Source organism: Coregonus lavaretus (genome assembly GCF_964263955.1).
Source record: "Coregonus lavaretus genome assembly, chromosome: 38".
NCBI lineage: Eukaryota > Metazoa > Chordata > Actinopteri > Salmoniformes > Salmonidae > Coregonus > Coregonus lavaretus.
The window spans coordinates 22,372,014-22,395,444 of NC_140025.1; the positions used below are offsets into that span (position 1 = coordinate 22,372,014).

The 23,431-nt window shown below is 42.8% G+C and overlaps 1 protein-coding gene across 1 annotated transcript in view; it reads right to left on the reverse strand.

Annotated features, from left to right (window-relative positions):
* Nucleotides 1-22,167, reverse strand: part of cfap97 (cilia and flagella associated protein 97) — a 31,029-nt gene extending 8,862 nt beyond the window's left edge. The window contains exons 1-6 of the mRNA XM_084155049.1: nt 21,812-22,167; nt 20,584-20,937; nt 19,416-19,597; nt 17,898-18,066; nt 16,748-17,135; nt 16,214-16,515 (exon numbers count right to left, since the gene is read on the reverse strand). Of these exons, the coding sequence (XP_084011175.1) occupies nt 16,214-16,515; nt 16,748-17,135; nt 17,898-18,066; nt 19,416-19,597; nt 20,584-20,904 (1,362 nt within the window). The 5' untranslated portion in view covers nt 20,905-20,937; nt 21,812-22,167. The remainder of the gene's footprint in view (nt 1-16,213; nt 16,516-16,747; nt 17,136-17,897; nt 18,067-19,415; nt 19,598-20,583; nt 20,938-21,811) is intronic.
* Nucleotides 22,168-23,431: the final 1,264 nt, after the last annotated feature.

The window sequence follows — 23,431 nt, forward strand, 5'->3', positions numbered from 1 at the left end:
CACAGCGAGCAGGAAGCACGGTTGTAGTTTGCGTGTGCTAGCGGGCCGGGGCTAGCAGATGGATCTTCGTGGTCGTCGCAACTGGAAGCCTGTTGAAACGACAGACGATTACGTCGGCAGACCAGTCGTGATGGATCGGCAGGGCTCCGTGTCGACTCTAGGAGGTCCCGTCCGGTTGACAGAGAGGTAGATAGCCGGGAGATGTGCCTGACTCAAGAATAGCTCAAGGCTGATTAGCAAACAACAACGTTCATTTGGTTGCAGCTAGCTAGTTGCGATTATCCAGTGTTAATGGTCCAGCGATCAGTGATTCCGGCAGAAAATCCGATAGGTTCTGGGTCGATAACTCGCTGTGCAGACAGTGCAGACTGGCCGATAGCCACGGACAATGGAGAAAAGCCACTAACGGTGGCTAATAGCAAGTAGCTAGTTAGCTGGTTAGCTGGCTACTCCCGTCCGGTAGACAGAGAGGTAGATAGCCGGGGCTAGCTCAAGGCTCATGGCTAACTGGTGCTACGGGGGCAGTGGTGATTAGCCTACAGCAACCATTCGACATCCATTCGGTTGCAGCTAGCTAGATCCGGTGTTATGGTCCAGTGATTCAGTTATTCCGGCAGAAAATCTGATGTTCTGGGTGAAAACCGCTAACGTTGGCTAATAGCAAGTAGCTAGTTAGCTAGTTAGCTGGCTGGCTGGCTAGTTTCAACTGGAGATTCTAGATAAAGGTGAGTAAATAATAGAATCTGTTCTGCATTGAGTGAGGCGGGTTGCAGGAAAGTATATTTAGTAGAAGGATGAAAAGTGTGATAGGGAAATATATACGTAAAATACAAAACAAATACAAAAAACTGGCTTTTTACATGGACACACAAGAGAACACGACCGCACTGCTACGCAATCTTACGTAAAGGGTACCTGTATAATGTCTTCCTAAGACATTCATAACCTATACATACCACATTTATATGCAGCACATATGCCAATTGCAAGACATAACTACAATATCAACTTGCGGTCGTTGTCATGAGGTGACGTAAGCAACTATGAAATGCCTATTAACTGCTTTATAAATACGTGGAGGGTTATGTAGCCATTACGTAGGTACCCTTCAACATTTTCACACACTGGCAGAGCATAAAACACTATTTTACATTCCTTTTCCAGTTTTGACCTGAAAATCATAATTTAATTGTGTGTGTAGCAATGGATACCTTTTGGTACTGCAAAGAATTCAACACCATAAGTAATTATCTGGTACCGAATGATATACAGTATAAGCTAATAGTGTTTCAAAAAGGTAAATATTGTGTAATTGTGTATTCAAAATGACATACAGACCACTTTGTCTATTTTGATCATGCCAGCCCAGTGTCATTGATAGAGTAGGCAGCTGCAGGCATGCTGCACACCCATAATATAATTAGCACACTTCAGTCAAACAAAATGGATCTGTCAACAGTGTCAAAGGTAACAAGCCTTACAAATCCACTGGACATGAGCCATTACCATTATACATGCACTCCAAAGCCCAGACAATTTAGTCTCTTAAAGCGGCAATCAGCAGTTGAAACAATAACAAAGCGTTATCCCCACCAATGTTGTAGGTATAAAGTGGGAGGATGGGGCTGGAGAAATGTAACCACTCTCAAATTCAAAGACAGAGCTATGGATGCAAGGACTGACCATCCATGATATAAAACTTATAGTTTTAAATGTTTTTTTATGCTATACAGTATTTGTTTACATTTACTTTGTTTACAAACACTGGAGTAAAACAAGCTTATATTTTGGGTTCTGACAAAAGGTGAACTAAGCTCATGAGGCATTTATAAGTAATATTCTTCAAGAATCAATGGGTACATATCATTAATTTATACAGTGCATTCGGAAAGTATTCAGAGCCCTTGACTTTTTCCACATTTTGTTACGTTACAGCCTTATTCTAAAATGTATTAAAACAATTTTAAAAATCCTCAATCTACACACAATACCCAATAATGAAAAAGCGAAAACAGGTTTATATAATTTTTTTGCAAAGAAAATGAACAAATAAATACAATAAAAATACCTTATTTACATAAGTATTCAGACCCTTTGCTATGAGACTTGAAATTGAGCTCAGGTGCATCCTGTTTCCATTGATCACCCTTGAGATGTTTCTACAACTTGATTGGAGTCCACCGGTGGTAAATTCAACTGATTGGACATTATTTGGAGGGGCACACACCTGTCTATATAAGGTCCCACAGTCGACAGTGCATGTCAGAGCAAAAACCAAGCCATGAGGTCAAAGGAATTGTCTATAGAGCTCCGAGATAGGATTCTGTTGAGGCACAGATCTGGGGAAGGGTACCAAAAAATGTCTGCAGCATTGAAGGTCCCCAAGAACACAGAGGCCTCCATTATTCTTAAATGGAAGAAGTTTGGAACCACCAAGACTCTTCCTAGAGCTGGCCGCCCAGCCAAACTGAGCAATTGGGGGAGAAGGGCCTTGGTCAGGGAGGTGACCAAGAACCCGATGGTCACTCTGACAGAGCTCCAGAGTTCCTCTGTGGAGATGGGAGGACCTTCCAGACCTGAAAATAGCTGTGCAGCGACGCTCACCATCCAACCTGACAGAGCTTGAGAGGATCTGCAGAGAAGAATGGGAGAAACTCCCCAAATACAGGTGTGCCAAGCTTGTAGTGTAATACCCAAGAAGACTCGAGGCTGTAATCGCTGCCAAAGGTGCTTCAACAAAGTACTGAGTAAAGGGTCTGAATACTTACGTAAATGTGATATTTCAGTTTTTTCTTTTTATAAATTAGCAAAAATTAATAAAAACCTGAATTTCCTTTGTCATTATGGGTTATTATGTGTAGATTGATTACGGTAGTTTTTATTATTTTTTAAATCAATTTTAGAATAAGGCTGTAACGTCACAAAATGTGGAAATAGTCTAGGGGTCTGAATACTTTCCGAATGCACTGTAAGTCCAAAACTGGATATAGCAACTGTTGATTGCCCCTTTAAAGGCAGACTCAGCAGCAAAACAGCAGAGAAGTTGATCCTTGTGCTTCAACGCTCTTAGTTGTTGCGGAAATTCAACCACTATGCTGTTTACTTTCTGCATCTACGTCATATCGCTGACTCTACCTTTAACACATGATTGACAAAAGATGATGGTATCTGGACATATCTCGATTTGCGACAGCCGCAAAGAATGTGTGCTGGTAGTTGGGTAAAAACACAACATACGTACATTAACTGTGAACACCGTATGTCTACTGCACAGCTTTTGTATGCGTGTGAGTGAGTGAGAGAGAGAGTCAGTGAGTGAGTGAGTAAGAGAAAGAGAGAGAGAGACTACTATTCAACTTATGTTGTGCAGTAGTTCATTCAGAGATGGATTTAGTTAGATCCGGTCAATAAGATGAGCATGCAGATGAGGTTCTATGATATCATAGATCCACCCCCACACCCCTTTTCCATTCCTTGTGACATTACACGTGAGCAACACTTTGCTGACTTATGAGGCTTTGGGCTCCTCTCCCTAATTTAACTGGTTGGTTGGCCCTTAGCCATGACCTTGCCCTTATTGGAGGTACATGGCACGAATTCATCCTAACTCTTCCTTACACACAGTCCACACTAATTACAACTACTTGACCCCTCCGATCATGTCCAATAGCTAGGTCTCTTGCAAATTGAAATAAAATCTATGAGAAACTGGATAAATAAAAGTGAAAATTAAACTAAAGTATTAGCCAAATACATTACCAAAACACAAACAAATGTTGCATATTTTAAGGTCATCGTGGCAAGATCATATGGCATTTTTATATACATTTCAACTATCTAATAAGACTTCTCGTACACTGTGAGTAGACAGTTCATGTAGAAACAGAAACATTTCCAAGGCCATACCACCAGAGACCTTAATGAAACTGGGAGAGAGGATAGTGAGCCCTGAAAAGCAGAGGTTAAAACGTGGCCCATTGAGAGTAAAAATAACCAGTGCTCAGCCAGTAGCTCAAAATGTCACATGCAGTCACGCTCCCACCAACAAGCCCTTTGGAGAGGAGATCTCAGTAAGTGAGACCGTCAGGAAGAACTAGGAATGGAAACGGGAAAGGGTAAGAATGGTCCCCCACATGTCATAGGAGGCAGAATTGACCGGTACTATATCTAAACTCCTTGCTAGAAAATATATAGAACATGTTTAGTGTAAACCAATACAATCTCTCAGACAGTGTGTATAACAATATCATAAAACATGCATAGAGCCAGGTATTCATATCTCTCTCAGGTCACACTTTGGATAGTCCCAAATTATGATCTACAGATGGTCAAACTATCTGTTGATATGCAACTGCTTGCTAAAGTTAGGGTTAGGTTAAGGTTAAGGACAGGGTTAGGGCTAGTGTTAGTGGATGGTTAGTTTAAATATTGTTGATGGTAATTGAACATCTACTGAACATCTAAAAACCATCTACTTGGGACTATCCAAATAAAGTGATACCTTCTCTCAAACTATATAGTGTACAATGAAAGAGGGACAGTCAACTACCCTGAACAACTCCAATGCTGGACAAATGAGCCGTCTGTCAATGGAGAGACAGAGAGTGAGCGAGTTTGTGTGAGGAGTGTATATACATCACACGGTATATTCAATTACCACACTAAGAATAGAGGGAGGGAGGGAGGGAGGGAGGGAGGGAGGGAGGGAGAGAGAGAAAACTCCTCAAGAGGGGTGAGGAGAGTAAGAGAGAGCGAGCGAAAGAGAGCACTGCAAGACAGTTACAGTACTGTACAGCCTGTCCCAGCCAGCAGATTGACTGCTCATTGCACAATAACAGTGGGAGTTTTAGAGATAAAAGGGTGACTTTTTGACATATAGGATGACATATGACTAATCACTGCAAACAATGAGCATTTTGGGATCAATTCCCCATTTATTTTTTTACAAATTAATATAAAATGAAAAGATGAACTGAGTCATTAAGTATTCAACCCCTTTGTTATGGCAAGCCTAAATAGGTTCAGCAGTCACATAATAAGTTGCATGGTCTCACTGTGTGTGCAATAATAGTGTTTAACATGATTTTTGAATGACTACCTCATCTCTGTACCCCACACATGCAATTATCTGTAAAGTCCCTCAGTCAGGCAGTGAATTTCAAAAACAGATTCAACCACAAAGACCAGGGAGGTTTTCCAATGCCTCGCAAAGAAGGGCACCTATTGGTAGACGGGTAAAAAAAAAGAAGCACACATTGAATATCCCTTTGAGCATGATGAAGTTATTAATTACACTTTGGATGGTGTATCAATACACCCAGTTACTACAAAGATACAGGCGTCCTTCCTAACTCTGTTGCCGGAGAGGAAGGAAACCACTCAGGGATTTCACCATGAGGCCAATCATTACTTTAAAACAGTTACAGAGTTTAATGGCTGTGACAGGAGAAAACTGAGGATGGATCAACAACATTGATGGGCGGCGCACAATTGGTCCAGCGCCGTCCGAGGTAGGGGAGGGTTTGGCCGGCAGGGATGTGGGTTCGTTTCCCACGGGGGGCCAGTATGAAAAAAAAAAAAAATTTAAAAAAAAATTTAAAAAAAAATTTAAAAAAAAAACATGTATGCATTCACTAACTGTAAGTCGCTCTGGATAAGAGCGTCTGCTAAATGACTAAAATGTAAATGTAAATTGATCTGCAAGATGGTGCCGACAGACATGGCAGCTCTGCTTCTAGCGCCTACGCAACTTTGCAGTATTTTGTTTTTTTGTGTGATATTTCTTACATTATTGGCCCAGAACGTTTTCGTCCTAATATTTATATATTTCTTAATTCCATTCTTTTACTTTTAGATTTGTGTGTATTGTTGTGAATTGTTAGACAGGTTAGTATTTTCAAATCAAATCAAATTGTACTGGTCACATACACATTTTTAGCAGATGTTATTGTTGGTGTATAACATCTGCTAAAAATGTGTATGTGACCAATACAATTTGATTTGATTTGAAAATACTAACCTAATTGACAGAGGGAAAAGAAGGAAGCCTGTACAGAATAAAAATATTCCAAAACATGTTTGCAACAAGGCACTAAAGTAATACTGCAAAAAATGTGGCAAAGTGATTTAACTTTTTGTCCCGAATACAAAGTGCTATGTTTGGGGCAAATCCAATACAACACTGAGTACCACTCTCCATATTTTTAAGCATAGTGGTGGCTACATCATTTTTTATTTTTTTTGTCATTTAGCAGACGCTCAGGAGCAATTAGGGTTAAGTGCCTTGCTCAAGGGCACATTGACAGATTTTTCACCTAGTCGGCTCGGGGATTAGAACCAGCGACCTTTCGGTTACTGGCACAACGCTCTTAACCACTAAGCTACCTGCCGCCCATCATGTTATGGGTATGCTTGTAATCCTTAAGGACTGGGGAGTGTTTCAGGATAAAAAAGAAACAAAATAGAGCGAGGCACAGGCTAAATCCTAGAGGAAAACCTGGTTCAGTCTGCTTTCCTCCAGACACTGGGAGATAAATTCACCTTTCAGCAGGACAATAACCTAAAACAGAAGGCAGTGGAGTTGCTTACCAAGAAGTCAGTGAATGTTCCTGAGTGGCCGAATTGCAGTTTTGACTTAAATCTGCTTGAAAATCTATGGCAAGACTTGAAAATGGTTGTCTAGCAATGATCAACAACCAATTTTACAGAGTTTAAAGAATTTTGAAAAGAATAATTGGCAAATATTGTCCAACCCATGTGTACAAAGGTCTTAAATACTTACCCAGAAAGACTCACAGCGGTAATCGCTGCCAAAGGTGATTCTAACATGTATTAACTCAGGGGTTTAAATGAGATATTTCTATATTTCATTTTCAATGTTTTCACTTTGTCATTATGGGGTATTGTGTGTAGATGGGTGAGAAAAAAAAGCTATTTAATACATTTTGAATTCAACTAACACAACAAAATGTGGAATGGGTCAAGGGGTATTAATACTTTCTGAATATAATATGCCATTTAGCAGATGCTTTTATCCAAAGCGACTTACAGTAATGCGTGCGTGCATACATTTTTACATATGGGTGGTCCCGGGGATCGAACCCACTACCCTGGCGTTACAAGCGCCATGCTCTAACAATTGAGCTATAGAGGACTGTATCTAAATATGTAAAATAGCTTAACTATCCCTTTAAAAAGTGGTGCTAGAGTCAAGAGAGACTATGCTGCATTTAAGGTTAATTTTAAATCCCTCAATTATACCACATCCATATGGGGGTGTCGAACAGTGCAATTGTAAAGATGCCCCTTTCTGCGTCGACACGTCACCCTATGTGAGGTTTACTAGATTGTACTTTCCATTAGTGACCACCTTAGCAATTATTATTTTAATGGAATGGCTTTTTTATGTCTCAGTGCATAATTGTGTTTAATATTTAAATATAGTAATCTGTGCCATACAACCTTTACATTTACAGTGTTTAAAACCATTATCTCTCTTAGTGCAGGGCTGTGGGAGTAAAGGTTGGGGTTGGCCTTGAACTCTATATAATGTAAATCTGTGCTGCCACCACTGTTGTGTCCACTGCCACCTGCTACCGTCTCTCTGTGGCCGTCCCGTGTCTGCTTTCACTGACCGGCCTGTGCTCTCAGACACACAGACAGCAGACACACCCCTGGCAATCCTCCCTGAATAGGCTCTCCCTCTAAACACACACACACACATATGTGCATGAACAAACACATGCATGGACACACAACCATCTCACACACACACACACACAGTTCAAAATATTCAGTTTCACACACATCAAACAGGTGGCTCCGTGGCGCAATGGATAGCGCATTGGACTTCTAGGCTTGTGAATGTGAGGTGATTCAAAGGTTGTGGGTTCGAGTCCCACCGGAGTCGTACTTTTAAAAAAACATTGTGATACAGGAAAATGTACAAAGGAAAATATGATACTGGAAGACAAAACATTTCTTAATTACTGTTTTAGCTAATTTTAGTTGTTAAAAGTAGTATTGCATTTTGAAAGACACTTGAGTAAGGCTAAATTCTGATACGTATCTTTGGCTAAATACATATAATATTTCTCAACGATCGAATAAAACACTTATATTTGTGTGAGCTATATTTAACATAAATCCGAAAGATAGTAGCCTACATAATTTTGTACAATGAAAGAAATAGGCCTATTGTTAACTGTGTTTTTTTGAGAACTGAATGAATGGTCTAGCCTAGTGAATGGTCTAGCCTAGTGGTTAGAGCTGCTGCTTTCAGAATCCATTACACAGTGAGCACGGTTACATGCACACAATAATGCCATTATTGTGGATAGTCAGGTTAATATAATAGTTTGTTTAAAACGTTTACATACTTTACAAGAAGAATGATTTCTCTAATAATCCTGTTTACATGGACACATCTGAAATCAGGCTACTGATGGGATTTTTTATAAATGCAACAAAACAAAAAAATCGGCAATCAAATTAAACGTTCTACCACAGTGACCATGTTATTTTTGCAAATACTTTTGATTCTGAGCTCGGACATATAAAGTTTGTATATGATTTTTTTAAATATGATGTATACTTTCAGTTTTTCAAAACTCACTTCACTCGCGCATAAGAGGGAGGCTTGCGCTACCCGGTGCTAGCACATGCGCAGATCTAATACACTGTATGCTTAGTTCGATTATGGCCTTACGCCGATTAAGATAAGCAGAGTAAGGTGTTTACATGACTAATGCCATAATCAGTTTCATATCAAATTATTAGTGTGCACGTAAACGTACTCAGTGTTGGCTTGGGTTTGAATCCGGCCCACCCTTATAATTTAAAACTCCTCTCCCGTCTTTCCTGGCTCTCTCTAGTTATCACTGTCCAATAAAGAGAAAATATGGAAGGAGTGGGACTTGCATTGCAAAAGTTGATTAATCAGTCGCTCGTAATACAGTCATCCTTGTATCTTCATTTTCTCTCATAATATTATGACTCAATTCAGTCAAACTTGTATGGTGATATCAACGCAGTAGCCAAAAAATGTTTTCCCAATGGTCAAACAAAATCAGTGAATGTCTTGTTTTATTACCAGGTAGAATCCCCTCACAACAGTGGCGGCCAGTTCATTTTAAGATGAGGGAGGACCATTTTTTTTTCATGAGCATGGCCTTATTTCTATTACAGCATATTGGATGACTGTCATTCATATTCCATTCACCCAGTTCAATGTAACAGTGATAGGTTTAGGCTACTACACGATACTCAAATCTTCCCTATACCCATCATGAGGTTGCTACAACCAAGCCTATGAATGAAAGTTTACAACGTAGGTGTCACACTAGCCTTCGCTTTGGCTCCCCCTCCTGTCCAGCTCAGGCATTCGGCGTCGCCGGCCTTCTAGCTGCTGCCGAACCTACTGCTGGCAAACGCCCTTCACTCATCAACCCCGGACTTGTCTCGTCATCATTACACACACCTGGTTCCAATCCCCACTCTATCACTGTATATATACTCCCTCTGCCATTTATCTTTGTCGGTCATTGTATATGTAACTTGGAATCTCTCCTACTATTTCCTGAGTACTTTATATTTTGCACTTCGGGTTCGCCCTGTACCTTTTTGTTTATGAAGATATATTTTGAGCACAACAGCATTTGGGTTTCGTCCCGCTTTGATCTACGGTGCTTAAATAAATTCAGTAGTTCTAAACCTGCGACTGCCTCTTGCCTACTCCGCTCTACACCTGTGACAGTAGGTGCACACAGGTTGAGAGACAAATGTGATTACTACATGATTCCATATGTGTTATTTCATAGTTTATGTCTTCACTATTATTCTACAATGTAAAAAAAAATAAAGAAAAACCCTTGAATGAGTAGGTGTGTCCAAACTTTGACTGCTACTGTATATCTCTCTTGCTTCTCCTTCAGTTTGGAAAAAATTTATTTGTTCAAAACTATTCAACTATTGTCTTTCTCTGAGTCAACTACTCACCGCATTTTATGCACTGCAGTGCTATCTAGCTGTAGCTTATAATTTCAGTACTAGATTAATTCTCTGATCCTTTGATTGGGTGGACAAAATGTCAGTTCATGCTGCAAGAGCTCTGATAGGTTGGAGGATGTCCTCCGGAAGTTGTCATAATTACTGTGTAAGTCTATGGAAGGGGGTGAGAACCATGAGCCTCCTAGGTTTTGTATTGAAGCCAATATACCCAGAGGAGGACGGAAGCTAGCTGTCCACTAGCTACACCATGGTGCTAAACTACAGAGTGCTGTTGAGGATACCGTAGACCTTCTTTGCAAAATAGTGTGTTTTAATCAATTATTTGGTGACGTGATTATATTTAGTATAGTTTTATCTAAAAATGATCACTTTAATGTTTACAATTTGTATGAAATTCACTGAGGAGGATGGTCCTCCCCTTCCTCCTCTGAGGAGCCTCCACTGCCTCACAAGCAGATGATTATAGTTTTTAGACTAAAAGTGTGTGTGCACGCAGGCAGCAGTTTGTGTGAAAATGGAACCGAAATGTCCATTACATATGTTTTCCTGAAACTGCACATAGAAATTGTCCTTTGGAGGATTGTTTGGGACTTTGGGTTTAGCCAGCAAGGCCTCATTTAAGGACGTTAGAACTTTTAGTCTGTAACATAACATAACATGGAACAGATCTGGGCAGTAAAGAGTTACTTTTTCAAAATGCCTTTGCTGCATCAAGGTACAGTGGGGAGAACAAGTATTTGATACACTGCCGATTTTGCAGGTTTTCCTACTTACAAAGCATGTAGAGGTCTGTAATTTTTATCATAGGTCCACTTCAACTGTGAGAGACGGAATCTAAAACAAAAACCCAGATAATCACATTGTATGATTTTTCAGTAAATAATTTGCATTTTATTGCATGACATAAGTATTTGATACATCAGAAAATCAGAACTTAATATTTGGTACAGAAACCTTTGTTTGCAATTACAGAGATCATACGTTTCCTGTAGGTCTTGACCAGGTTTGCACACACTGCAGCAGGGATTTTGGCCCACTCCACCATACTGACCTTCTCCAGATCCTTCAGGTTTCGGGGCTGTCGCTGGGCAATATGGACTTTCAGCTCCCTCCAAAGATTTTCTATTGGGTTCAGGTCTGGAGACTGGCTAGGCCACTCCAGGACCTTGAGATGCTTCTTACGGAGTCACTCCTTAGTTGCCCTGGCTGTGTGTTTCGGGTCGTTGTCATGCTGGAAGACCCAGCCACGACCCATCTTCAATGCTCTTACTGAGGGAAGATACATGGCCCCATCCATCCTCCCCTTAATACGGTGCAGTCGTCCTGTCCCCTTTGCAGAAAAGCACCCCCAAAGAATGATGTTTCCACCTCCATGCTTCACGGTTCGGATGGTTTTCTTGGGGTTGTACTCATCCTTCTTCTTCCTCCAAACACGGCGAGTGGAGTTTAGACCAAAAAGCTCTATTTTTGTCTCATCAGACCACATGACCTTCTCCCATTCCTCCTCTGGATCATCCAGATGGTCATTGGCAAACTTCAGACGGGCCTGGACATGCGCTGGCTTGAGCAGGGGGACCTTGCGTGCGCTGCAGGATTTTAATCCATGACGGCGTAATGTGTTACTAATGGTTTTCTTTGAGACTGTGGTCCCAGCTCTCTTCAGGTCATTGACCAGGTCCTGCCGTGTAGTTCTGGGCTGTTCCCTCACCTTCCTCATGATCATTGATGCCTCACGAGGTGAGATCTTGCACGGAGCCCCAGACCGAGGGTGATTGACCGTCATCTTGAACTTCTTCCATTTTCTAATAATTGCGCCAACAGTTGTTGCCTTCTCACCAAGCTGCTTGCCTGTTGTCCTGTAGCCCATGTGCAGGTCTACAATTTTATCCCTGATGTCCTTACACAGCTCTCTGATCTTGGCCATTGTGGAGAGGTTGGAGTCTGTTTGATTGAGTGTGTGGACAGGTGTCTTTTATACAGGTAACGAGTTCAAACAGGTGCAGTTAATACAGGTAATGAGTGGAGAACAGGAGGGCTTCTTAAAGAAAAACTAACAGGTCTGTGAGAGCCAGAATTCTTACTGGTTGGTAGGTGATCAAATACTTATGTCATGCAATAAAATGCAAATGAATTACTTAAAAATCAACAATGTGATTTTCTGGATTTTTGTTTTAGATTCTGTCTCTCACAGTTGAAGTGTACCTATGATAAAAATTACAGACCTCTACATGCTTTGTAAGTAGGAAAACCTGCAAAATCGGCAGTGTATCAAATACTTGTTCTCCCCACTGTACATCACAGGGTGAAGCCAAACACCAAGTTCAAAGCAATCCTCTAACCATAATATACAATAATATGCCCCTGATTGCACAGCTATAGTGGTGTGAAAAAGTATTTGCCCACTTTCTAATTTGATACTGAATGTTATCAGATCTTCAACCAAAACCTAATATTAGATAAAGGGAACCTGAGTGAACAAATAACACAACAATGACATACAGTACCAGTCAAAAGTTTGGACACACCTACTCATTCAAGGGTTTTTCTTAATTTTTACTATTTTCTACATTGTAGAATAATAGTGAAGAAATCAAAATTATGAAATAACACATATGGAATCACGTAGCAACCAAAAAAGTGTTAAACAATATATCTTGATGACAGCTTTGTGTCTCACCCTGGCTCTGGGACTCTGTTATGTTGAGCCAGGGTGTGTTGTTTCTATGTGTTTTGTGTGCTAGGGTGATTATCTAGTTCATTTGTTTCTATGTTGGCCGGTGTGGTTCTCAATCAGAGGCAACGTGTATCAGCTGTTGCTTGTTGTCTCTGATTGGAAACCATACTTAGGCAGCCTGTTTTCCACAGTGTGTTGTGGGATCTTGTTCCGTGTTTGGTTGTGTCTGTTACCTAGGACTTCACGTATCGTTTTGTTGTTTTGTTTCGTGTGATCTCTAATAAAAAAGTATGTTCGCATTCCACGCTGCGCCTTTGTCCTCTGTGTTCGACGATCGTGACAGAAGATCCCACCATAACTGGACCAAGCAGCGTGTCCAGGAGCCAACGCCAGAGAGGGCTCTAAAGGATATCAACCTCGACTGGGTCAAGCCGCGGGAGGAGGAGAGAGGCTGGACTTGGGAGCAGAGGAGCGAGAGTCTGGCGAGAGCCATGGAGGCCTGGCCCACGGGGAGGAGACGCCCAGAACATTTTTAGGGGGGGGCTCACGCCGTGGACGACGGGGCAGCAGGAGGCCGGGATAGAGTGGTTCAGCGGGTTGGCAAAGGAGGCCGCCAGGTTACGGGAGTCACTGGTCACCAGGGGGAGGGAGAATGTAGAGGCACGGCGAGAGGTACTGGGGTGTGTTGCCAGTCCAGTCCGTTCCTGATCCCCGCGTAGGGCCAGTGGTGTGTGTCCCCAGTACGGTCCGGCTTGTTCCTGTCCCTCGCACCGAGCCTGTGGTGCGCGTCGCCAGCCCGGTCCAGCATGTTCCTGCCCCTCGCACCAAGCCTGTGGTGCGCGTCGCCAGCCCGGTCCGGCCTGTTCCTGCCCCTCGCACCAAGCCAGTGGTGCGCGTCGCCAGCCCGGTCCGGCCCGTTCCTGCTTCCCGCACCAAGCCAGTGGTGCGCGTCGTCAGCCCGTTTTGGTCCGTTCCTACTCCCCGCACCAAGCCAGTGGTGCGCTTCGTCAGCCCAGTTCGGCCCGTCCCTGCTCCCCGCACCAAGCCTGTGGTGCGCGTCGTCAGCCCGGTCCGGCCTGTTCCTGCTCCCCGCACCAAGCCAGTGGTGCGCTTCGTCAGCCCGGTTCGGCCCGTCCCTGCTCCCCGCACCAAGCCAATGGTGCACGTCGTCAGCCCGGTCCGGCCTGTTCCTGCTCCCCGCACCAAGCCAGTGGTGCGCTTCGTCAGCCCGGTTCGGCCCGTCCCTGCTCTCCGCACCAAGCCAATGGTGCGCGTCGTCAGCCCGGTCCGGCCCGTCCCTGCTCCCCGCACCAAGCCTGTGGTGCGCGTCGTCAGTCCGGCACAGCCCGTGCCTGTTCCACTCCGGAGCTAGAGCAATCCGCTCCACCAGTGTTCAGTCCAGCTCCGGCCAGCAGGGCCAGACCGGACCAGGGGCGCTTTGGGGGGTTTGTTGGAGGGTGGGGGTCAAGCCTGGAGCCGGGACCGCCTCCGAGGAGGAATGCCCACCCGGCCCTCCCCTGTTCGGTTTATGTTTGGCGCGGTCGCAGTCCGCGCCTTTGGGGGGGGGGGGGTACTGTCACGCCCTGGCTCTGGGACTCTGTTATGTTGAGCCAGGGTGTGTTGTTTCTATGTGTTTTGTGTGCTAGGGTGATTATCTAGTTCATTTGTTTCTATGTTGGCCGGTGTGGTTCTCAATCAGAGGCAACGTGTATCAGCTGTTGCTTGTTGTCTCTGATTGGAAACCATACTTAGGCAGCCTGTTTTCCACAGTGTGTTGTGGGATCTTGTTCCGTGTTTGGTTGTGTCTGTTACCTAGGACTTCACGTATCGTTTTGTTGTTTTGTTTCGTGTGGTGAATCAATTAAAAGTATGTTCACTCATCAGGCTGCGCATTGGTCCACTTCTATCGACGATCGTGACACTTTGCACATTCTTGAAATTCTCTCAACCAGCTTCATGAGGTAGTCAACTGGAATGCATTTCAATTAACATGTGTGCCTTGTTAAAAGTTAATTTGTGGAATTTCTTTCCTTCTTAATGCGTTTGAGCCAATCAGCTGTTTTGTGACAAGGTAGGGGTGGTATACAGAAGATAGCCCTATTTGGTAAAATACCAAGTCCATATTATGGCAAGAACAGCTCAAATAAGCTAAGAAAAACGACAGTCCATCATTACTTTAAGACATGAAGGTCAGTCAATACGGAATATTTCAAGAACTTTGAAAGTTTCTTAAAGTGCAGTCGCAAAACCCATCAAGCGCTATGATGAAACTGGCTCTCATGAGGACTGCCACAGGAAAGGAAGACCCAGAGTTACCTCTGCTGCAGAGGATAAGTTCATTAGAGTTACCAGCCCAAATAAATGCTTCACAGAGTTCAAGTAAGATACACATCTCAACATCAACTGTTCAGAGGAGACTGCGTGAATCAGGCCTTCATGATCGGATTGCTGCAAAGAAACCACTACTAAAGGACATCAATAAGAAGAAGAGACTTGCTTGGGCCAAGAAACACTAGCAATGGACATTAGACGGTGGATATCTGTCCTTTGGTCTGATGGTGGATATCTGTCCTTTGTTCCAACCACCGTGTCTTTGTGAGACACAGAGTAGGTGAACGGATGATCTCTGCATGTATGGTTCCAACCATGAAGCATGGAGGAGGAGGTGTGATGGTGCTTTGCTGGTGACACTGTCAGTGATTTATTTTGAAATCAAGGCACACTTAACCAGCATGGCTACCAAGCATTCTGCAGCCATCTGGTTTGTGCTTAGTGGGACTATCATTTGTTTTTCAACAGGACAATAACCCAACACACCTCCAGGCTGTGTAAGGGCTATTTTACCAAGAAGGAGAGTGATGCATCAGATGACCTGGCCTCCACAATCACCCGACCTCAACCCAATTTAGATGGTTTGGGATGAGTCGGATGCCAGAGTGAAGGAAAAGCAGCCAACAATTGCTCAGCATATGTGGGAACTCCTTCAAGACTGTTGGAAAAGCATTCCAGGTGAAGCTGGTTGAGAGAATGCCAAGAGTGTGCAAAGCTGTCATCAAGGCAAAGGGTGGCTACTTTGAAGAATCAAAAATATATTTTGATTTGTTTAACACTTTTGTGTTTACTACATAATTCCATATGTGTTATTTCATAGTTTTGATGTCTTCCCTATTATTCTACAATGTAGAAAATAGTAAAAATAAAGAAAAATCTTTGAATGCGTAAGTGTGTCCAGACTTTTGACTGGTACTGTACCTATTTCAGTTATTTCATAAACAAAGTTATGCAACACCCAATGCCCCTGTGTGAAAAAGTAATTGCCCCTTCACACTCAAAAACTGGTTGTGCCACCTTTAGCTGCAAAAATAGAGAAAAATCAGAAAGGGGGCAAATACTTTTCCACTTTGAAGCAAGTCTTGACTCATTTGAGCTTGAAATAAACAAAAATCCCAATAAACACAATGAAACTTTGAAACAATAAAGCCAAACACCCAATAACAAAAGATATATACACAAAAAGAGAAGAACACTCACCAGGTTCTCCTTCTCGATGCGCTGCTGCTCGCGTTGCCTGTTGAGGGCGGTGTGGTAGAGGCGGACAGGGGTCGGACCCCCTCTTCCTCCGTTGGACCTCCTCCGGGAGCTACTGGTGGTGCTGGTGCCCCCTGTGCTGCCCGGTCGCGAGTGGGGCGAGGGACGCGACAGCTGGCGCAGCAGCCTCTGGTTCTCCCGGTCGATCTGCCGCACCTCGTCATTGCTAAAGGAGTAGTTCTTCCTGTTCCTGCCTCCACTGGGGCAGTCGATGGCCAGCCCACTCCCCAGGCGACTGAGGAAGGCTTCAGAGAGAGAGGAGGGAGAGATGACAGAGGAGGAAGCAGCAATGAACATTTTGTTAGTTAGCTGTCTGATGTGTTACAAACGGAGCATCTGTATGTCAATGAAAATATTGCTGAGATTTATAAAAACACATGTAAACCACCACTTTCTCAGATAGCTCCCGTCCTCCTGGACTGACAACCCCGCCCCCACACACACCTCAGCCCCTGCTTCTCCCCACCCTCCATTCACCTTCCTCTGCATCCGGGTTCCAGGAGCCCCCTTCCTCCTCCTCCTCCTGGGGTATGCTGCTGAGGTTACCAGTGGGAGCGCTCCCCTCTGTCCCTCTATGCTGCTGCTGCCTGACACCCACACCCCCAGGCCCCACACCCTCCTCCTCCACCACCACCCTCCCCACTCCCAGGTCCAGGGACTGGGCCGGGCTGACGTCGGGGGTCGACAGTGGGGTCACGTCAGTCACCGTGTCCTCCTCTTCTTCCAGGGCGGCGGTGGTGTGGGGCATCTCCCTGGGCGCTGCCGAGCCCAGCCTGGGGGGCCTCCGTCTGGGGGAGGAGGGCACGGATGTCTGGTGGGTTGGGAGCCTGGGCTTGGGAGAGGGCTCTGGGCTTCCGGTATGCACCTGAAGGAATAATAAGATACATGCAGGAAGTTGTTTTAAATGTTAAAACAAGGTCAATTCTGGATTTTAAGAGTGTCATAACTCCTGTTGAACACCTTACTACAAACACAATAGTGCCCACACTTACATTTTAGTCATTTAGCAGGTGCTGATGCCCTTTTCCAGACTCTTATGCTGATCGACATACAGTTAGCAGTGATCCTCAGTACTCCTGTGCCAGTTGAGTACTGCAGGTTTTTGTCCGAGCTTAGTGCCATCACAACTGATTCAACTGATCAACTGATTTTCAAAAGAAATAAGGCTCAGTGGCATTAACGTCCAACTAGTCAGTGACAACTGTGTGGAGTTTGTGACAGCAACTATGTGAGCTTATTACAGTATTATAGACACTATGTCCTGGGATTTCTATGATCGTCTATGTAGAAGACCCCCTTACCTTCTATTGACTCTTGTGCTGAATCTGGGGTATTCATTAGTACAAACCTAGCAAAACATTTAGCTACAAAAACTAGTGTTTCTTATTAGGTCCCACCCCATTTCAGCCCGTTTGCCTCCGTTTGGTTCCTAGTGAATTCAACCCAGGTGTTTCACTGCTGAGCTGGGACAAAAAGCTGTCCGAATACTCTTAAAATGCATCCTTCCTCCCTTCCTTGAAGTAACCACTGGGTATACGTACAAAGCCGGGCAGTACTGCAGCTCTCTCCAGGAGGATTGAGAATGACTAGGCTAAGCCAGCTAGACAAGAACAAGTTGTAATCCTACCATGTCCACAGAGTGAGAGGGCTCGGAGGAGCAGCTCTCCCCACTGCTGTAGCTCTCATCCGTCGCCGACTCGGATGAAGTGGAAGACAGGGACAAGCTCCTGTGGTGGAGCTTTCTGACAGGCTTCTTGGGAATGCCGTGCTGTGTCCCATTAGGTCCGGGTATCAACCTTGGGTTAACAAAAGATAAAGTCACGAAACAAAGGCTTACCCATCCAACTGAATGATATGGCTGTCTAGATAAGAACACAACCTGGTAAACAGAATGTGAATGCTTTTAGTTGTCTGTATTTTGGGATATTTTATTTTGCCTGCATATTGGAACACTGTACTGTTGATTTCATGTCTGTAATGCACAGGTGTCAAAATCATTCCATGGTGGGCCGAGTGTCTGCAGGTTTTCACTCGTCCCTTGTACTTGATTGATCAATTAACCCTATCAGACCTGAGGCCCCAGCAAAAATTGGCTTTCCATTTATCTGCATGTCCAGCACATATAATTACAATGGTGGGCCTCACAATTAAGTGGTTTACCATTGTATTTGCAGGACAACCAGGGCTACAAGTAGAACACAAAACAATTTGACATAAACAGTTGCATTCATGAGTTATATTGACAAATATCAATTTAAAAAATAAGTCTCAATGGGAAATTAATATCCAACTAGTCAGTGACAACTGTGTGGAGTTTGTGACAGCAACTATGTGACCTTATTACAGTATTATAAACACTAGGTCCTGGGATTTCCTATGATCTTCCATGTAGAAGACCCCCTTACCTTCTAACAACTCTTGTGTAGCTTGTGAGCGTCATAAAGCAAAACATGTTACATGTGCATGTTCGTGAGAGTCTCACAGTAGGTAGCTTTTAATAGTTAGTAGCTCAAACCGGACTCTACAGACGTTTTTGTAAAAAGACCCGGCCCAGGGCCCCTTCAGGATCCGCCCTTGTCTCACAAACACCACTCTAGCTCAGCTCCCGTTAATCACAGACTAATGAGCAAGGCAGTTAACCTCCAACAACAACTGCTCCCAATGATGTGGATGTCGATTAAGGCAGCCCCCCGCACCTCTCTGATTCAGTATTGGTATCTACGGATGCAGAAGAAATAGACACATCCAATGGTCCAACTCAGAAGTCTATAGCTCAAACACAAAATGTTTAAAAGGGGTTATGTCCAAAACGCACCAGCGTTACGGTGGGACTCATTGAGTTAAGGTCACTGATTAGTTAGGAACTCCCCTTGTTTAGGTCTTAATTGGACACAAATTGAAAGGAAATAACTAAAACTAGCAGACACTCTGCCCTCCATGGAATGAGTTTGACACCCCTGCATAATGTTACATGCTTGTTTGCTGCTACCTTGGCCTTCTTTGGAAAATACATTTATAATCTCAATGGTCACTTCTAAATAATAAATACATGAAGATAAGAAATTGTATGCCTGATTAAAATTTTGAGATAAGGAAATATGGGATTCCTAAATAATCAGGATAATAAATCATAAAATCTTTGAACCTGGGACCCGGTGGCCTCCTTGACTCTTCCTCGCTTTCATCTTGGCTCTGGTGATAGCCATCTTCATCATCATCAGCGTCTTCTTCCTGCTCCTCTGCCGATGACGCCATGCGGCTGTCGCTGGAGCTCTTGGAATGGATGCTAGATACCTCCTCTGCACCACTGCCGTCCTTCACCTCCGACTAGGCAGGTAAGTGAATATAGTTTACAAATATTACAACAGACCACGGTTAGACATATTTTATTACTCAGCTCCCTGGTCATGGAACTCTTTTCAAGCTTTTGATGGACATGTTATTGAAAGTGATTAAGAGCATGTATGATATAATAAATAATATATATATATATATATATATAATATAATTATTGTAAAATTAACTCTGTCCATAAGGTGTAGATAGTAAGTATAGACCGGAAGTAGAGGCCTGGGCATTGTTGTTCACTAATTTACTCCAAGTAGGGAAAGGATGGTGGGGTTGAAAAGTAATAAAGGGGAGTATATATATAAAAAACATGGGGAATTGGAAGTGATGCAGACAATTACATTGATAGAAGATACAATCTATCTGCAATATTAAGCTGATCCCCCCCCAAAAAAAAATTAATAAATAAATAAGACAAAATAGAAGAAAAAATAAATAAAATAAAAATAAGAGCATGTATGATGAGGATTGCATTTGATGTGACTACTGTTTGTTTTAAATCTGTACTGTATTGTATAAAAACAATTGTAATTCTAATTGACATATTTGGGATTAAATCATATATCTTATTTCAAATTCCAAATAATGACGCTTCCTTGACATTGATTTTGATTAGGCCTCAATCCCAATGGACCCCAAGCCTGGGCAGTTGCATTGAGTGACTAATGCCACCTTGTGGCATAAAGTAGAATGATGAAGCCACACAGACTTGCCAAGTTATTACTCCTGCATGCTGCTTTGCCTGCATGTGCACTGTAAATCTATTACAGTTAGGGTGCATTCTGATTCTATAACAAAGTACTCTTTGCCCTTTCCTTGTGACTTTACCTTGACCTGGGTAAAGGGGTCGGGAAAGTCACAAGGGAACGGGTAAAAGACGACAGTGGTTATATTCATCAGACTATCCTTGTTCATGCCTTTCTTACAGGCCATTCAATAAATAGCCTCGCCGTTAGCATGCCTACCTCTGATTTAATGGAAGACATGCTAGAAGACCGGTTCCTCCTGTCTTCGGCCCCAAAGCCATGACCCTTCTCCTCTGTCCTCGGTTGAGGTATCACTCCTGCAGTACTAGGGTCCCTAGTACCACCACCGGACCCTTCTGTACCATTATGCCGCTCTGTCTGTGGAGCCTCTGGCTGGATGTCTGGCTCCTTTCTAGCCTCAGAGCTTATGTCACTATTTCTTTCACTCTTCCCCTGCTCTTTGCTAATGCTGCTGCCGTCACAATCACTGTCGAAAAACGAGTGATCCACCTCGCCCTCCAGTTCTTTGGGGCTGTACATAACAGGTGTCTCCTTCAGCACTCTGGTCGAAAACTGGAGAGAGATAAGGGGACATCTTTTTATATTCGATACTCTCAGCTGGTTAATACTTCATTTAAATGCCAAATGGTACCTTATAGGTGACCCTCCAATCATCAATGATTGACATATTCATCAAACCACCATTAGCAATGTTGAGGCTATATGCATTGCATTTGTTGACCAACTGCTTCTTACACACAATCTAGCTACCTACATCATGTTAGCTACAGTAGCTAGCTAACTGTGAGGGGAGTCTAAAAATCACTTTTACAGTACACAAAGCCAAAGGCATTTTCCTATTTTATTTGACCACAGAACACTGCATATAGCACTTAATTGCAGGTTTGATTGATAAAGTAAAACATCCACATTTCTAATGGAAGAGCTAGCTAGCTCTAGTAAAACAGTTCATGGGTGTACGTTAACGTTAGTAGCAAGATGTGGAAGTTCCTTGACGTCACTAGCTAGTTAACGTTACAGTTAAGCTAACTAGTAGTTACCTAGCTAGCAGAAAGACAGACAGTTTTACAGTCAGTACCCAAGGCACTCTGCTAAAGTTATTTTATTTGACTACAGTACACTGCATATAACACGTCAGTGCAGCCTTGATTGATGGGGAAGCCAGTAGTAGCTAGCTAGCAAGCTCAAGTAAAACATCCACATCTCAAATGGAAGAGCTAACGCTATAGTTAGCTAGCATAAAGACAGACTTAACTTTACTGTAACGTTATCAAGTCCTACAAAAGCCCGTATCAAGTCAGCTGATCCTATCAAGAAAGCTCTGCTAACGTCAGTCACCTAACTTAACTAGCTAACGTTAAATAGCTAGCTAGATTCAACATAGTACGCACTAGCAATGTATTTTTTTACGCACTAACGACCTTACCTTGCATGCACGCTAAAGTTATGACTCGAGACAAATCAGTTGCTTAATTAGCTAGCTTTGTTTTTTAGTCTATGCCGTTATAACCAAGCAGTCTCCATGTAACGTTACTTTACATGGCATATTGAAAATATTTAGCTAGCATTACATGAAACGATGCTATGCTAGACTAAATATGTGTGGGTTGAACAGCTACTGTAACTAAGCAACTTCTTCTTCTTCTTCTTCTTAGTGTGGCTTTCCGCAGACTAGACGCTGTTGGCAGGGTTGCCAGGTCCAGATTAAATGTCTAGCCCAATGACTTCTAAAATTTGCGCACAAGGCCTAAAACTACCCCAATTTTTTTTGTGCAGCAAGAGAGTAGTTGACACATTAAACCCAATAAACCCCTTTTCCATAAAATAATCGAGCGAATTAAGAAGGAATATATTGTAATGACGTTATGATCAAAATTCGGTTTTCCATAAAAATAAGAATTATTGCGAGCTAGCTGAAGTAATAAAGGAATTTGAGCATGTTGCAAGAGAAAATATAATTCGCCCTTATTAAATGCCAGATAATTTTCCATCAATGGATGTCGATTTAACTCGTTTGACTGCTATGATTGTAAATAAATCCCTTTTGGCATAAAATTGACAGGAGAGTTTGAGTGATGAAATCTCTACCCAGGAAACACTTGGAAGAACTTAAAAAAACCAATGTTAGGCATTTTTTTCTGGCAATTGTGCCTTATTATGTGCCAGATGTTAAGACTACAACCCGTTATAAATGTCCTATTTTTTAGATTGGTTTATTTCAATAGGCATAGACTACTGACTCAAATCTGGGTTTATGATTGCAGTTCAACTTTGCCATGGTTTGCTTAGCTAGATGCAGGTAGCCTATAGCCCATGATAGGCCTACATCTAATTTCAGATAGCCTACAGTAGCCTAGGCAAGATGTAGTCAAGGTGTAAACTGAACGATTTAGCAATTTGCTTAGTTCAAATTGACAGACTAATTTATTCAACATGAATAGCTAGGCGATTTAGAGGTAAAAAATCTAATCAAATCAAATCAAATTGTATTTGTCACATACACGTGTTTAGCAGATGTTATAGCTGGTGTAGCGAAATGCTTGTTCTTCTAGCTCCGACAGTGCAGTAATATCTAACAAGTAATATCTAACAATTTCACAACATATACCCAATACACACAAAACTAGTAAGGAATGGGATTTAAGAATATATACATATTTGGACAAGCAATGACAGAGCGGCATGGACTAAGATACAGTAGAATATTATAGAATAGAATGCAGTATATACATATGAGATGAGTAATGCAAGATATGTAAACATTATTAAAGTGACTAGTGTTCCATTTCTTAAAGTGGCCAGTGATTTCAATAGGCAGCAGCAGCCTCCAATGTGCTAGTGATGGCTATTTAACAGTCTGATGGCCTTGAGATAGAAGCTGTTTTTCATTCTCTCGGTCCCAGCTTTGATGCACCTGTACTGACCTCGCCTTCTGGATGATAGCGGGGTGAACAGGCAGTGGCTCGGGTGGTTGATGTCCTTGATATTTTTGGGAAACTTTGCTTGTGTTGTCCAATAGCCTGCTGGAATAGGCTACTGAGGATGG